The sequence below is a fragment of the Tachyglossus aculeatus genome, unplaced genomic scaffold (assembly GCF_015852505.1).
Source record: "Tachyglossus aculeatus isolate mTacAcu1 unplaced genomic scaffold, mTacAcu1.pri scaffold_131_arrow_ctg1, whole genome shotgun sequence".
NCBI classification, from domain to species: Eukaryota; Metazoa; Chordata; class Mammalia; order Monotremata; family Tachyglossidae; genus Tachyglossus; species Tachyglossus aculeatus.
The window spans coordinates 568,083-584,438 of NW_024044860.1; the positions used below are offsets into that span (position 1 = coordinate 568,083).

The following is a 16,356-nucleotide window of genomic DNA, read 5'->3' on the forward strand; positions in this document are numbered from 1 at the left end:
GAGAGAGAGACAGAGGGGGAGAGACAGAGAGAGGGGAGAGACAGATGGAGAGAGGGGAGAGACAGAGGGAGGGTAGAAAAAAGATGATGGAGAGATGGGAGAGACAGAGGGGGAGAGACAGAAATGGAGAGAGCGAGAGACAGAGATGGAGGGGGGAGAGACAGAGAGGGGAGAGATAGAGAGAGGGGAGACACAGAGGGAGAAGGGAGAGACAGAGGGAGACGGGAGAAAAAAGATGGAGAGAGGGAAGAGGCAGAGGGGAAGAGACAGAGACGGAGGGGGGAGAGACAGAGATGGGGAGAGGGGAGAGACAGAGATGGAGAGAGGGAGAGACAGAGAGGGGAGAGATAGAGAGAGGGGTGAGACAGAGATGGGGAGAGATAGAGATGGGGAGAGGGGAGAGACAAAGGGAGAAGGGAGAGACAGAGACGGAGACGGGAGAAAAAAGATGGAGAGAGGGAAGAGGCAGAGGGGAGAGACAGAGAGGGAGGGAGAGACAGAGACAGAGATAGGGGAGAGACAGAGATGGAGAGAGGGGAGAGACAGATGGAGGGGGGAGAGACAGAGAGGGAAGAGATAGAGAGAGGGGTGAGACAGAGATGGGGAGAGATAGAGAGAGGGGAGAGACAGAGGGAGAGGAGAGACAGAGACGGAGGGAGAGGAGAGACAGAGACGGAGGGAGAGGAGGGACAGAGACGGAGAGAGGGGAGAGACAGAGAGACGGAGAGAGGGGAGAGACAGAGATAATAATAATAATGGCATTTATTAGGCGCTTACTATGTGCCAAGCGCTGTTCTAAGCGCCGGGGCGGTCGCCGTCTCCACCCCCATTTTCCAGATGAGGGAACTGAGGCCCAGAGAAGTGACTCGCCCCAAGTCACCCGGCTGAGCGCCCAGTCCAGTGCTCTGCCCACAGTAGGCGCTCACTAGAATGGCAGTGGGGGGAGGCGGGATTCGAACCCAGGACCTCGGACTCCGCCAAGCTCCTCGGTCCCCCCCTGCCTCAGTTTCCCCTGCCTGTAAAATGAGAATTGGCGGCCTGGCGCCGCCCGCCTTCGGGGAGCTGGGATTCGAACCCAGGACCTCGGGCTCCGCCGAGCTCCTCGGTCCCGCCCTGCCTCAGTTTCCCCCGCCTGTACAAAGGGGATTGGCGGCCCGGTGCCGCCCGCCTTCGGGGAGGCGGCATTCGAACCCGGGACCTCGGACTCCGCCGAGCTCCTCGGTCCCGCCCTGCCTCAGTTTCCCCCGCCTGTAAAATGAGAATTGGCGGCCTGGTGCAGCCCGCCTTCGGGGAGGCGGAATTCGAACCCAGGACCTCGGGCTCCGCCGAGCTCTTCGGTCCCGCCCTGCCTCAGTTTCCCCTGCCTGTACAAAGGGGATTGGCGGCCCGGTGCCGCCCGCCTTCGGGGAGGCGGAATTCGAACCCGGGACCTCGGACTCCGCCGAGCTCCTCGGTCCCGCCCTGCCTCAGTTTCCCCCGCCTGGGAAAAGGGAATTGGCGGCCTGGCGCCGCCCGCCTTCGGGGAGGTGGGACTCAAACCCAGGACCTCGGACTCCGCCGAGCTCCTCGGTCCCACTCTGCCTCAGTTTCCCCCGCCTGGGAAAAGGGAATTGGCGGCCTGGCGCCGCCCGCCTTTCGGGGAGCTGGGATTCGAACCCGGGACCTCGGACTGCGCCGAGCTCCTCGGACTCCGCCGAGCTCCTCGGTCCCGCCGTGCCTCAGTTTCCCCCACCTGTAAAATGGGAATTGGCGGCCTGGTGCCGCGTCCCCCTTCCCGGGGGTCGCGCGGTCTCCCCCGGGGCGCGGCGTGGCGTTCAGTACATAGTGATGACCCCCTCTGCCTTCCCGCAGGTGAGATGGAGACCCCCGCCGATGACCTCCGACCCCCAGGACCGTCCCCCGGGCCCGGGACCACCCCAGCAGGTAAGGGAGGGGACACAGAGACGCTCAGAGACGCTCAGAGACACCCCCGCTCCCCGAGAGACCCTCCTCCGAGCCCCAGAGAGTCTCCCGGTCCTACTTATTGGGCGCTCACGGCGGGCCGAGCACTGGACTGAGCGCCCCGGAGATGCCCAGGGGGCCCGAGACCCTCCCCGGCTCAGAGACGGCCAGAGACCCCCGCGAGAGACCTCGCCCCGCCCCGGGAAGGCCCAGAGACCCCCCCCCAGAGATGCCCAGAGACAGTCAGAGACACCCCCCCAGAGACAGAGACTCGCAGAGAACCCGAGAGACCCTCCTTCGATGCCCCCAGAGATGCCCAGAGACAGTCAGAGACACCCCCCCCAGAGACAGAGACTCGCAGAGAACCCGAGAGACCCTCCTTAGATGCCCCCAGAGATGCCCAGAGACAGTCAGAGACACCCCCCCAGAGACAGAGACTCGCAGAGAACCCGAGAGACCCTCCTTCGATGCCCCCAGAGATGCCCAGAGACAGTCAGAGACACCCCCCCCAGAGACAGAGACTCGCAGAGAACCCGAGAGACCCTCCTTCGATGCCCCCAGAGATGCCCAGAGACAGTCAGAGACACCCCCCCCGAGACAGAGACTCGCAGAGAACCCGAGAGACCCTCCTTCGATGCCCCCAGAGATGCCCAGAGACAGTCAGAGACACCCCCCCCAGAGACAGAGACTCGCAGAGAACCCGAGAGACCCTCCTTCGATGCCCCCAGAGATGCCCAGAGACAGTCAGAGACACCCCCCCAGAGACAGAGACTCGCAGAGAACCCGAGAGACCCTCCTTCGATGCCCCCAGAGATGCCCAGAGACAGTCAGAGACACCCCCCCAGAGACAGAGACTCACAGAGAACCCGAGAGACCCTCCTTAGATGCCCCCAGAGATGCCCAGAGACAGTCAGAGACACCCCCCCAGAAACAGAGACTCACAGAGAACTCGAGAGACCCTCCTTAGATGCCCCCAGAGATGCCCAGAGACAGTCAGAGACACCCCCCCCAGAGACAGAGACTCACAGAGAACTCGAGAGACCCTCCTTAGATGCCCCCCGAAAGGCCCAGAGACCCCCCGAGAACTCGAGAGACTCTCCTCCGATCTTCCCAGAGATACCCAGAGACAGTCAGAGATAACCCAGAGACAGTGAGAGACACCTCCCAGAAACGGGGACTCACAGAGGGCTCGAGAGACTCTCCTTCGATCCGCCCAGAGATGTCCAGAGACTGTCAGAGACCCCCCCAGAGATGTCCAGAGACAGAGACCCCCCCAGAGATAACCCAGAGACAGTCAGAGACACCCCCCCAGAGACAGAGACTCGCAGAGAACCCGAGAGACCCTCCTTAGATGCCCCCAGAGATGCCCAGAGACAGAGACACCCCCCCAGAAACAGAGACTCACAGAGAACTCGAGAGACCCTCCTTAGATGCCCCCAGAGACCCCCCCAGAGATGCCCAGAGACAGACAGAGACCCCCCCAGAAACAGAGACTCACAGAGAACCCGAGAGACCCTCCTTCGATGCCCCCAGAGATGCCCAGAGACAGTCAGAGACACCCCCCCAGAGACAGAGACTCGCAGAGAACCCGAGAGACCCTCCTTAGATGCCCCCAGAGATGCCCAGAGACAGTCAGAGACACCCCCCCAGAGACAGAGACTCGCAGAGAACCCGAGAGACCCTCCTTCGATGCCCCCAGAGATGCCCAGAGACAGTCAGAGACACCCCCCCAGAGACAGAGACTCGCAGAGAACCCGAGAGACCCTCCTTAGATGCCCCCAGAGATGCCCAGAGACAGTCAGAGACACCCCCCCAGAGACAGAGACTCGCAGAGAACCCGAGAGACCCTCCTTAGATGCCCCCAGAGATGCCCAGAGACAGTCAGAGACACCCCCCCAGAGACAGAGACTCGCAGAGAACCCGAGAGACCCTCCTTCGATGCCCCCAGAGATGCCCAGAGACAGTCAGAGACACCCCCCCAGAGACAGAGACTCGCAGAGAACCCGAGAGACCCTCCTTAGATGCCCCCAGAGATGCCCAGAGACAGTCAGAGACACCCCCCCGGAGACAGAGACTCGCAGAGAACCCGAGAGACCCTCCTTCGATGCCCCCAGAGATGCCCAGAGACAGTCAGAGACACCCCCCCAGAGACAGAGACTCGCAGAGAACCCGAGAGACCCTCCTTCGATGCCCCCAGAGATGCCCAGAGACAGTCAGAGACACCCCCCCAGAGACAGAGACTCGCAGAGAACCCGAGAGACCCTCCTTAGATGCCCCCAGAGATGCCCAGAGACAGTCAGAGACACCCCCCCGAGACAGAGACTCGCAGAGAACTCGAGAGACCCTCCTTAGATGCCCCCAGAGATGCCCAGAGACAGTCAGAGACCCCCCCCCAGAAACAGAGACTCACAGAGAACTCGAGAGACCCTCCTTAGATGCTCCCCGAAAGGCCCAGAGACCCCCCGAGAACTTGAGAGACTCTCCTCCGATCCTCCCAGAGATACCCAGAGACAGTCAGAGATAACCCAGAGACAGTGAGAGACGCCTCCCAGAAACGGGGACTCACAGAGGGCTCGAGAGACTCTCCTTCGATCCGCCCAGAGATGTCCAGAGACTGTCAGAGACCCCCCAGAGATGTCCAGAGACAGAGACCCCCCCAGAGATAACCCAGAGACAGTCAGAGACAACCCCCCAGAGACAGAGACTCGCAGAGAACCCGAGAGACCCTCCCTAGATGCCCCCAGAGATGCCCAGAGACAGTCAGAGACCCCCCCAGAAACAGAGACTCACAGAGAAAAGGCCCAGAGACCCCCCCAGAGATGCCCAGAGACTCACAGAGAACTCGAGAGACTCTCCCCCAATCCTCCCAGAGATACCCAGAGACAGTCAGAGATAACCCAGAGACAGTGAGAGACGCCTCCCAGAAAGGGGGACTCACAGAGGGCTCGAGAGACTCTCCTTCGATCCGCCCAGAGATGTCCAGAGACTGTCAGAGACCCCCCCAGAGATGTCCAGAGACAGAGACCCCCCCAGAGATAACCCAGAGACAGTCAGAGACCCCCCAGAAACAGAGACTCGCAGAGAACCCGAAAGACCCTCCTTAGATGCCCCCAGAGATGCCCAGAGACAGTCAGAGACACCCCCCCAGAAACAGAGACTCACAGAGAACCCGAGAGACCCTCCTTAGATGCCCCCAGAGACCCCCCCCAGAGATGCCCAGAGACAGTCAGAGACCCCCCCAGAAACAGAGACTCACAGAGAACTCGAGAGACCCTCCTTAGATGCCCCCAGAGATGCCCAGAGACAGTCAGAGACACCCCCCAGAGACAGAGACTCGCAGAGAACCCGAGAGACCCTCCTTAGATGCCCCCAGAGATGCCCAGAGACAGTCAGAGACACCCCCCCAGAGACAGAGACTCACAGAGAACCCGAGAGACCCTCCTTAGATGCCCCCAGAGATGCCCAGAGACAGAGACCCCCCCAGAGACAGAGACTCGCAGAGAACCCGAGAGACCCTCCTTCGATGCCCCCAGAAACCCCCCCAGAGATGCCCAGAGACAGTCAGAGACACCCCCCAGAGACAGAGACTCGCAGAGAACCCGAGAGACCCTCCTTAGATGCCCCCAGAGATGCCCAGAGACAGAGACACCCCCCCAGAGACAGAGACTCGCAGAGAACCCGAGAGACCCTCCTTAGATGCCCCCAGAGACCCCCCCAGAGATGCCCAGAGACAGTCAGAGACCCGCCCAGAAACAGAGACTCACAGAGAACCCGAGAGACCCTCCTTAGATGCCCCCAGAGATGCCCAGAGACAGTCAGAGACACCCCCCCGAGACAGAGACTCGCAGAGAACCCGAGAGACCCTCCTTAGATGCCCCCAGAGATGCCCAGAGACAGTCAGAGACACCCCCCAGAAACAGAGACTCACAGAGAAAAGGCCCAGAGACCCCCCCCAGAGATGCCCAGAGACTCACAGAGAACTCGAGAGACTCCTTCGATCCTCCCAGAGATACCCAGAGACAGAGATAACCCAGAGACAGTGAGAGACGCCTCCCAGAAACGGGGACTCACAGAGGGCTCGAGAGACTCTCCTTCGATCCGCCCAGAGATGTCCAGAGACTGTCAGAGACCCCCCCAGGAAGGCCCAGAGACCCCCCCCAAGAGATGTCCAGAGACAGAGACCCCCCCAGAGATAACCCAGAGGCGGTCAGAGACCCCCCAGAGATAACCCAGAGACAGTCAGAGACCCCCCCAGAAACAGAGACTCACAGAGAACTCAAGAGACCCTCCTTAGATGCCCCCCAAAAGGCCCAGAGACCCCCCCAGAGATGCCCAGAGACTCACAGAGAACTCGAGAGACTCTCCTCCGATCCTCCCAGAGATACCCAGAGACAGTCAGAGATAACCCAGAGACAGTGAGAGACGCCTCCCAGAAACGGGGACTCACAGAGGGCTCGAGAGACTCTCCTTCGATCCGCCCAGAGATGTCCAGAGACTGTCAGAGACCCCCCCAGGAAGGCCCAGAGACCCCCCCAAGAGATGTCCAGAGACAGAGACCCCCCCAGAGATAACCCAGAGGCGGTCAGAGACCCCCCAGAGATAACCCAGAGACAGTCAGAGACCCCCCCAGAAACAGAGACTCACAGAGAACTCAAGAGACCCTCCTTAGATGCCCCCCAAAAGGCCCAGAGACCCCCCCAGAGATGCCCAGAGACTCACAGAGAACTCGAGAGACTCTCCTCCGATCCTCCCAGAGATACCCAGAGACAGTCAGAGATAACCCAGAGACAGTGAGAGACGCCTCCCAGAAACGGGGACTCACAGAGGGCTCGAGTGACTCTCCTTCGATCCGCCCAGAGATGTCCAGAGACTGTCAGAGACCCCCCCCAGGAAGGCCCAGAGACCCCCCCAGAGATGTCCAGAGACAGAGACCCCCCCAGAGATAACCCAGAGGCGGTCAGAGACCCCCCAGAGATAACCCAGAGACAGTCAGAGACCCCCCCAGAAACAGAGACTCACAGAGAACTCAAGAGACCCTCCTTAGATGCCCCCCAAAAGGCCCAGAGACCCCCCCAGAGATGCCCAGAGACTCACAGAGAACTCGAGAGACTCTCCTCCGATCTTCCCAGAGATACCCAGAGACAGTCAGAGATAACCCAGAGACAGTGAGAGACGCCTCCCAGAAACGGGGACTCACAGAGGGCTCGAGAGACTCTCCTTCGATCCGCCCAGAGATGTCCAGAGACTGTCAGAGACCCCCCCAGGAAGGCCCAGAGACCCCCCCCAGAGATGTCCAGAGATAGAGACCCCCACAGAGATAACCCAGAGGCAGTCAGAGACCCCCCAGAGATAACCCAGAGACAGTCAGAGACCCCCCCAGAAACAGAGACTCACAGAGAACTCAAGAGACTCTCCTTAGACCCTCCCAGAAGGCCCAGAGAACCCCCCAGAGATGTCCAGAGACAGTCAGAGATGCCCAGAGACTCACAGAGAACTTAAGAGATGCTCCTTCGATCTTCCCAGAGATAACCAGAGACAGTCAGAGACCCCCCAGAGATATAACCCAGAGACAGTCAGAGACACCTCCCAGAAACAGGGACTCACAGAGAACTCAAGACCCTTCTTAGATCCTCCCAGAGATACCCGGAGACAGTCAGAGACACCCCCCCAGAAACAGAGACTTACAGAGAACTCGAGACCCTCCCAGAAGGCCCAGAGACCCCCCAGAGATGTCCAGAGACAGTCAGAGACCCCCCCAGAAACAGAGACTCAGAGAGAACTCGAGACCCTCCTTAGATCCTCCCAGAAAGGCCCAGAGACCCCCCCAGAGATGCCCAGAGACAGTCAGAGAAACCCCCCCAGAAACAGAGACTCACAGAGAACTCGAGACCCTCCTTAGATGCTCCCAGAAAGGCCCAGAGATCCCCCCCAGAGATGGCCAGAGACGCCTAGAGACTTACAGAAAATTCGAGACCCTCCTTAGATGCTCCCAGAAAGGCCCAGAGACCCCCCCAGAGATGTCCAGAGACTCACAGAGAGATTCTCCTTAGATTCTCCCAGAGATAGAGCCCCCCCAGAGATACCCAGAGGCAGTCAGAGACCCCCCAGAAACAGAAACTCTCAGAGAACTCGAGACCCTCCTTAGATCCTCCCAGAAAGGCCCAGAGACCCCCTCAGAGATGCCCAGAGACTCACAGAGAACTCAAGAGACTCTCCTTAGATCCTCCCAGAGATACCCAGAGACAGTCAGAGATACCCAGAGACAGTCAGAGATCCCCCCAGAGACAGTCAGGGACTCAGAGAACTCGAGACCCTCCTTAGATCCTCCCAGAAAGGCCCAGAGACCACCCCCAGAGATGCCCAGAGACAGTCAGAGACCCCCCCAGAAACAGAGACTCACAGAGAACTCGAGACCATCCTTAGATGCTCCCAGAAAAGCCCAGAGACCCCCTCAGAGAAGACCGGAGACTCACAGAGAACTCAAGAGACTCTCCTTAGATCCTCCCAGAGATACCCAGAGACAGTCAGAGATATCCAGAGACAGTCAGAGATCCCTCCCCTAGAAACAGTCAGGGACTCAGAGAACTCGAGACCCTCCTTAGATCCTCCCAGAAAGGCCCAGAGACCCCCCCCAGAGATGCCCAGAGACAGTCAGAGATCCCCCCCAGAAACAGAGACTCACAGAGAACTCGAGACCCTCCTTAGATGCTCCCAGAAAGGCCCAGAGACCCCCCCAGAGATGCCCAGAGACTCACAGAGAACTCAAGAGACTCTCCTTAGATCCTCCCAGAGATACCCAGAGACAGTCAGAGATCCCCCCAGAAACAGTCAGGGACTCACAGAGAACTCAAGAGACCCTCCTTAGATCCTCCCAGAGACAGTCAGAGACTCACAGAGAACTCGAGACCCTCCTTAGACCCTCCCAGAAAGGCCCAGAGACAGTCAGAGACTCACAGAGAACTCGAGAGACCCTCCTTAGACCCTCCCAGAAAGGCCCAGAGACAGTCAGAGACTCACAGAGAACTCAAGAGACCCTCCCTAGACCCTCCCAGAAAGGCCCAGAGACCCCTCAGAGATGCCCAGAGACAGTCAGAGATGCCCCCCCAAATCAGAGACTCACAGAGAACTCAAGAGACCCTCCTTAGATCCTCCCAGAACGGCCCAGAGGACCCCCCCCCACAGAGATGTCCAGAGACAGAGACCTTCCCAGAGACAGAGACTTACAGAGAACTCAAGAGATCCTCCCTAGACCCCCCAAGAAGGCCCAGAGACGCCCCCCAGAGATGCCCAAGACCCACAGAGACCTTTCTCAGAGCCCCAGAGATGCCCAGAGAACTCGAGATCCTCCTTAGACCCTCCCAGAAAGGCTGTCCAGAGATGCCCAGAGACACTCAGAGACACTCCCCCCCCAGAAACAGAGACTCACAGAGAACTCGAGACCCTCCTTAGAGACTCCCAGAAAGGCCCAGAGACCCCCCCAGAGATGCCCAGAGACACTCAGAGGCCATGGGAGACCTTCCTCAGAACGTCAGAGATGTCCAGAGACACTCAGAGACCACAGGAGACCTTCCTTACAGCCCCAGAGATCCCCAGAGACAGACTCACAGAGAATTCAAGAGACCCTCCTTAGCCCCTCCCAGAAAGGCCCAGAGACCCCCCTCAAGTTGCCCAGAGACCCCAAGAGACCTTCCTTAGAGTGCCCGTGATCCCCAGAGACCCTCAGAGACCACCAGAGATGCTCCCTAGACCCCTCCAGGAAGGCCCAGAGACCCTCCAAGATGCCCAGAGACCCACAGAGACCCTCCTCAGAGCCCCAGAGATCCCCAGAGACAGACTCACAGAAAATTCAAGAGACCCTCCTTAGCACCTCCTGGAAAGGCCCAGAGACCCCCCTCAAGATGCCCAGAGACCCTCAGAGATCACAAGAGACCTTGCTTAGAGCCCCTGCGATGCCCAGAGACCCTCAGAGACCACCAGAGATGCTCCCTAGACCCCTCCAGGAAGGCCCAGAGACCCTAAGAGACCTTCCTTAGAGCCCCCGTGATGCCCAGAGACCCTCAGAGACCACCAGAGATGCTCCCTAGACCCCTCCAGGAAGGCCCAGAGACCCTCCAAGATGCCCAGAGACCCACAGAGACCCTCCTCAGAGCCCAAGAGATCCCCAGAGACAGACTCAAAGAGAACTCAAGAGACCCTCCTTAGCCCCTCCCGGAAAGGCCCAGAGACCCCCCTCAAGTTGCCCAGAGACCACAAGAGACCTTTCTGAGATCCCCCGCGATGCCCAGAGACCCTCGGAGACCACCAGAGATGCTCCCTAGACCCCTCCAGGAAGGCCCAGAGACCCCAAGAGACCTTCCTTAGAGCCCCCGCGATGCCCAGATACCACCAGAGATGCACCCTAGACCCCTCCAGGAAGGCCCAGAGACCCCCCAAGATGCCCAGAGACCCCAAGAGACCTTCCTTAGAGCCCGCGTGATGCCCAGAGACCCTCAGAGACCACCAGAGATGCTCCCTAGACAACTCCTGGAAAGCCCAGAGACCCTAAGAGACCTTCCTTAGAGCCCCCGCGATGCCCAGAGACCCTCAGAGACCACCAGAGATGGTCCCTAGACCCCTCCAGGAAGGCCCAGAGACCCTCAGAGACCACCAGAGATGCTCCCTAGACCCCTCCAGGAAGGCCCAGAGACCCTCCAGGAAGGCCCAGAGACCCCAAGAGACCTTCCTTAGAGCCCCCGCGATTCCCAGAGACCCTCAGAGACCACCAGAGATGGTCCCTAGACCCCTCCAGGAAGGCCCAGAGACCCTCCAAGATGCCCATAGACCCCAAGAGACCTTCCTTAGAGCCCCTGCGATGCCCAGAGACCCCAAGAAACCTTCCTTAGATCCCCCGCGATGCCCTGAGACCCTCAGAGACTACCAGAGATGCTCCCTAGACCCCTCCAGGAAGGCCCAGAGACCCCAAGAGACCTTCCTTAGAGCCCCCGTGATGCCCAGAGACCCTCAGAGACCACCAGAGATGCTCCCTAGACCCCCTCCAGGAAGGCCCAGAGACCCCCCCCAAGATGCCCAGAGACCCCAAGAGACCTTCCTTAGAGCCCCCGCGATGCCCAGAGACCCTCAGAGACCACCAGAGATGCTCCCTAGACCCCTCCAGGAAGGCTCAGAGACCCCAAGAGACCTTTCTTAGCACCCCCGCGATGCCCAGAGACCCTCCAAGATGCCCAGAGACCCCAAGAGACCTTCCTTAGAGCCCCTGTGATGCCCAGAGACCCTCAGAGACCACCAGAGATGCTCCCTAGACCGTTCCAGGAAAGCCCAGAGACCCTAAGAGACCTTCCTTAGAGCCCCCGTGATGCCCAGGGACCCTCAGAGACCTCCAGAGATGCTCCCTAGACCCCTCCAGGAAGGCCCAGAGACCCTCCAGGAAGGCCCAGAGACCCCAAGAGACCTTCCTTAGAGCCCCCGCGATTCCCAGAGACCCTCAGAGACCACCAGAGATGCTCCCTAGACCTCTCCAGGAAGGCCCAGAGACCCTCCAAGATGCCCATAGACCCCAAGAGACCTTCCTTAGAGCCCCTGCGATGCCCAGAGACCCCAAGAAACCTTCCTTAGATCCCCCGCGATGCCCTGAGACCCTCAGAGACCACCAGAGATGCTCCCTAGACCCCTCCAGGAAGGCCCAGAGACCCCAAGAGACCTTCCTTAGAGCCCCCGCGATGCCCAGAGACCCTCAGAGACCACCAGAGATGCTCCCTAGACCCCTCCAGGAAGGCCCAGAGACCCCCCAAGATGCCCAGAGACCCCAAGAGACCTTCCTTAGAGCCCCCGTGATGCCCAGAGACCCTCAGAGACCACCAGAGATGCTCCCTAGACCCCTCCAGGAAGGCCCAGAGACCCTCCAAGATGCCCAGAGACCCCAAGAGACCTTCCTTAGAGCCCCTGCGATGCCCAGAGACCCTCCAAGATGCCCAGAGACCCCAAGAGACCTTCCTTAGAGCCCCTGTGATGCCCAGAGACCCTCCGAGATGCCCAGAGACCCCAAAAGACCTTCCTTAGAGCCCTTGCAATGCCCAGAGACCCTCAGAGACCACCAGAGATGCTCCCTAGACCCCTCCAGGAAGGCCCAGAGACCCCAAGAGACCTTCCTTAGAGCCCCCGCGATGCCCAGAGACCCTCAGAGACCACCAGAGATGCTCCCTAGACCCCTCCAGGAAGGCCCAGAGACCCTCCAGGAAGGCCCAGAGACCCCAAGAGACCTTCCTTAGAGCCCCTGCGATGCCCAGAGACCCTCCAAGATGCCCAGAGACCCCAAGAGACCTTCCTTAGAGCCCCCGCGATGCCCAGAGACCCTCAGAGACCACCAGAGATGCTCCCTAGACCCCTCCAGGAAGGCCCAGAGACCCCAAGAACCCCTTCCTTAGAGCCCCCGCGATGCCCAGAGACCCTCAGAGAACACCAGAGATGCTCCCTAGACCCCTCCAGGAAGGCCCAGAGACCCTCCATGATGCCCAGAGACCCCAAGAGACCTTCCTTAGAGCCCCTGCAATGCCGAGACCTTCCAAGATGCCCAGAGACCCTAAGAGACCCTCCTTAGAGCCCCCGTGATGCCCAGAGACCACCAGAGATGCTCCCTAGACCCCTCCAGGAAGGCCCAGAGACCCCAAGAACCCCTTCTTTACAGCCCCCGCGATGTCCAGAGTCCCTCAGAGACCACCAGAGATGCTCCCTAGACCCCTCCAGGAAGGCCCAGACACCCTCCAGGAAGGCCCAGAGACCCCAAGAGACCTTCCTTAGAGCCCCCGTGATGCCCAGAGACCCTCAGAGACCACCAGAGATGCTCCCTAGACCCCTCCAGGAAGGCCCAGAGACCCCAAGAGACCTTTCTTAGCGCCCCCGCGATGCCCAGAGACCCTCCAAGATGCCCAGAGACCCCAAGAGACCTTTCTTAGAGCCCCCGCGATGCCCAGAAACCCTCCAAGATGCCCAGAGACCCCAAGAGACCTTCCTTAGAGCCCCCGTGATGCCCAGGGACCCTCAGAGACCACAAGAGATCCTCCTTAGACCCCTCCAGGAAGGCCCAGAGACCCCAAGAGACCTTCCTTAGAGCCCCCGTGATGCCCAGAGACCCTCAGAGACCACCAGAGATGCTCCCTAGACCCCTCCAGGAAGGTGCAGAGACCCTAAGAGACCTTCCTTAGAGCCTCTGTGATGCCCAGAGACCCTCAGAGACCACCAGAGATGCTCCCTAGACCCCTCCAGGAAGGCCCAGAGACCCCCAAGATGCCCAGAGACCCCAAGAGACCTTCCTTAGAGCCCCCGTGATGCCCAGAGACCCTCAGAGACCACCAGAGATGCTCCCTAGACCCCTCCAGCAAGGCCCAGAGACCCCAAGAGACCTTCCTTAGAGCCCCCGCGATGCCCAGAGACCCTCAGAGACCACCAGAGATGCTCCCTAGACCCCTCCAGGAAGGCCCAGAGACCCCAAGAGACCTTCCTTAGAGCCCCCGCGATGCCCAGAGACCCTCAGAGACCACCAGAGATGCTCCCTAGACCCCTCCAGGAAGGCCCAGAGACCCCAAGAGACCTTCCTTAGAGCCCCTGCGATGCCCAGAGACCCTCCAAGATGCCCAGAGACACCAAGAGACCTTCCGTAGAGCCCCCGCGATGCCCAGGGACCCTCGGAGACCACCAGAGATGCTCCCTAGACCCCTCCAGGAAGGCCCAGAGACCCCAAGAGATCTTTTTTAGCGCCCCCACGATGCCCAGAGACCCACCAAGATGCCCAGAGGCCCCAAGAGACCTTCCTTAGAGCCCCCGCGATGCCCAGGGACCCTCAGAGACCACCAGAGATCCTCCTTAGACCCCTCCAGGAAGGCCCAGAGACCCCCCAGGATGCCCAGAGACCCCAAGAGACCTTCCTTAGAGCCCCTGCGATGCCCAGAGACCCCAAGAAACCTTCCTTAGATCCCCCGCGATGCCCAGAGACCCTCAGAGACCACCAGAGATGCTCCCTAGACCCCTCCAGGAAGGCCCAGAGACCCCAAGAGACCTTCCTTAGAGCCCCCGCGATGCCCAGAGACCCTCAGAGACCACCAGAGATGCTCCCTAGACCCCTCCAGGAAGGCCCAGAGACCCCAAGAGACCTTCCTTAGAGCCCCCGTGATGCCCAGAGACCCCAAGAGACCTTCCTTAGAGCCCCCGCGATGCCCAGAGACCCTCAGAGACCACCAGAGATGCTCCCTAGACCCCTCCAGGAAGGCCCAGAGACCCCAAGAGACCTTCCGTAGAGCCCCCGCGATGCCCAGAGACCCTCAGAGACCACCAGAGATGCTCCCTAGACCCCTCCAGGAAGGCCCAGAGACCCCTCCAAGATGCCCAGAGACCCTCCCTAGAGGCCCAGAAACGCCCAGCCCACCCAGCCGGGAAGGAGGGAGTGAGGAAGAGGAGTTGGGGGCGAGGAGGGGGTGCCATGGCTGACCATCTGATCTGCCCCCTGTGTCCCCCTCCTTTCCCCACCCTCGGTGCCCGCATGACCCCCACCCCCGTGTCCTTGTGTGTCCCCGTGTTCGTGAACATCCGTGTGTGTCCATCTCCCCCTCCCTGTATGTCTCCGCGTGTGTCCCCGTATATGTCCACGTACGCCCCTGTGTGTGTCCATATGTCCCCGCCCGTTCCCGTGTGCATCCGTGCGTCCACGTCCCTGTGTGTCTGTGTGTACGTCCCCTTGTACGTCCCCACGTATGTCCCTGCCTGTGTCCCCGTGTGCGTCCGTGTCCGCATCCCTGTGCGTCCTGCCTCTCCACACATATGTGCTTGCCTGCGTCCCCACGTGCATCCATGTCCCCGTACGTCTGTTTCCCTGTCCCCACCCGTCTCCCCTCGTGTCCCCACGTTCGTCTGTGCCCCTGTATGCCATGTCCACATCCCCACGTGTCTCCCCTCATGTCTCCACGTGCGTCCGTGTCCGCATCCCCGCGTGTCCCCCGTCTCCCCCCGTATGTCCCTGCCTGTGTCCCCGTGTGCGTCCGTGTCCGCATCCCTGTGCGTCCTGCCTCTCCACACATATGTGCTTGCCTGCGTCCCCACGTGCATCCATGTCCCCGTACGTCTGTTTCCCTGTCCCCACCCGTCTCCCCTCGTGTCCCCACGTTCGTCTGTGCCCCTGTATGCCATGTCCACATCCCCACGTGTCTCCCCTCATGTCTCCACGTGCGTCCGTGTCCGCATCCCCGCGTGTCCCCCGTCTCCCCCCGTATGTCCCTGCCTGTGTCCCCACGTGCGTCCATGCCCCTGTACGTCTGTGTCTGCATCCCCGTGTGTCCCCCCTCGTGTCCCCACATGCGTCCGTGTCCATCCATGTCCGCATCCCCACGTGTCCCCCGTCTCCGCCCATATGTCCCTGCCTGTGTCCCCACGTGCGTCCATGCCCCTGCACGTCCGTGTCCGCATCCCCGCGTGTCCCCCCATGTCTCCCCTCGTGTCCCCACGTGCGCCCCGTACGTCCGTGTCCGCGTCCCCACATGTCTCCCCTTGTGCATCCATGTCCGCATCCCCGCACGTCCCCCGTCTCCCCCCGTATGTCCCTGCCTGTGTTCCCCCATGCATCCATGCCCCTGTACGTCCGTATCCGCATCCCCGCGTGTCCCCCCATGTCTCCCCTCGTGTCCCCATGTGCATCTGTGCCCCTGTACGTCTGTGTCCGCGTCCCCACGTGTCTCCCCTCGTGTCCCCACGTGCGTCCATGTCCGCATCCCCGCGTGTCCCCCGTCTCCCCCCATATGTCCCTGCCTGTGTCCCCACGTGCGTCCGTGCCCCTGTACGTCCGTGTCCGCATCCCCGCGTGTCCCCCCATGTCTCCCCTCGTGTCCCCACATTCGTCTGTACCCCTGTATGTCCATGTCCACATCCCCACATGTCTCCACGTGCGTCCATGTCTGCATCCCCGCGTGTCCCCCGTCTCCCCCCCGTATGTCCCTGCCTGTGTTCCCACGTGCATCCATGTCCCTGTACGTCTGTGTCCGCATCCCCGCGTGTCCCCACATCCCTGTATGCCATGTCCACATCCCCACATGTCTCCCCTCATGTCCCCACGTGCATCCATGTCCACATCCCCACGTGTCCCCCGTCTCCCCCCGTACGTCCCTGCCCGTGTCCCCGCGTGCGTCCGTGCCCCCGCACGTCTGTGTCCCCCCTCGTGCCCCCACATGCGTCCGTGTCCATCCGTGTCCGCATCCCCGCGTGTCCCCCGTCTCCCCCCGTACGTCCCTGCCCGTGTCCCCGCGTGCGCCCGTGCCCCTGTATGTCCGTATCCGCAACCCCGCGTGTCCCCGCACGTCCCCCCGGTGCGACCCCATGTCCCTGCGTGCCCCCCCTCGCCCCACTTATGTCCCTGCCTGTGTCCCCGTGTGCATCTGT

General features: G+C 60.9%; 1 protein-coding gene across 1 annotated transcript in view; it reads left to right on the plus strand.

Annotated features, from left to right (window-relative positions):
- LOC119922940 (proline-rich protein 36-like) overlaps positions 1-16,356 on the plus strand; it is a 61,915-nt gene that overhangs the window by 11,474 nt on the left and 34,085 nt on the right. The window contains exons 2-3 of the mRNA XM_038742559.1: positions 1,471-1,713; positions 1,852-1,923. Of these exons, the coding sequence (XP_038598487.1) occupies positions 1,471-1,713; positions 1,852-1,923 (315 nt within the window). The remainder of the gene's footprint in view (positions 1-1,470; positions 1,714-1,851; positions 1,924-16,356) is intronic.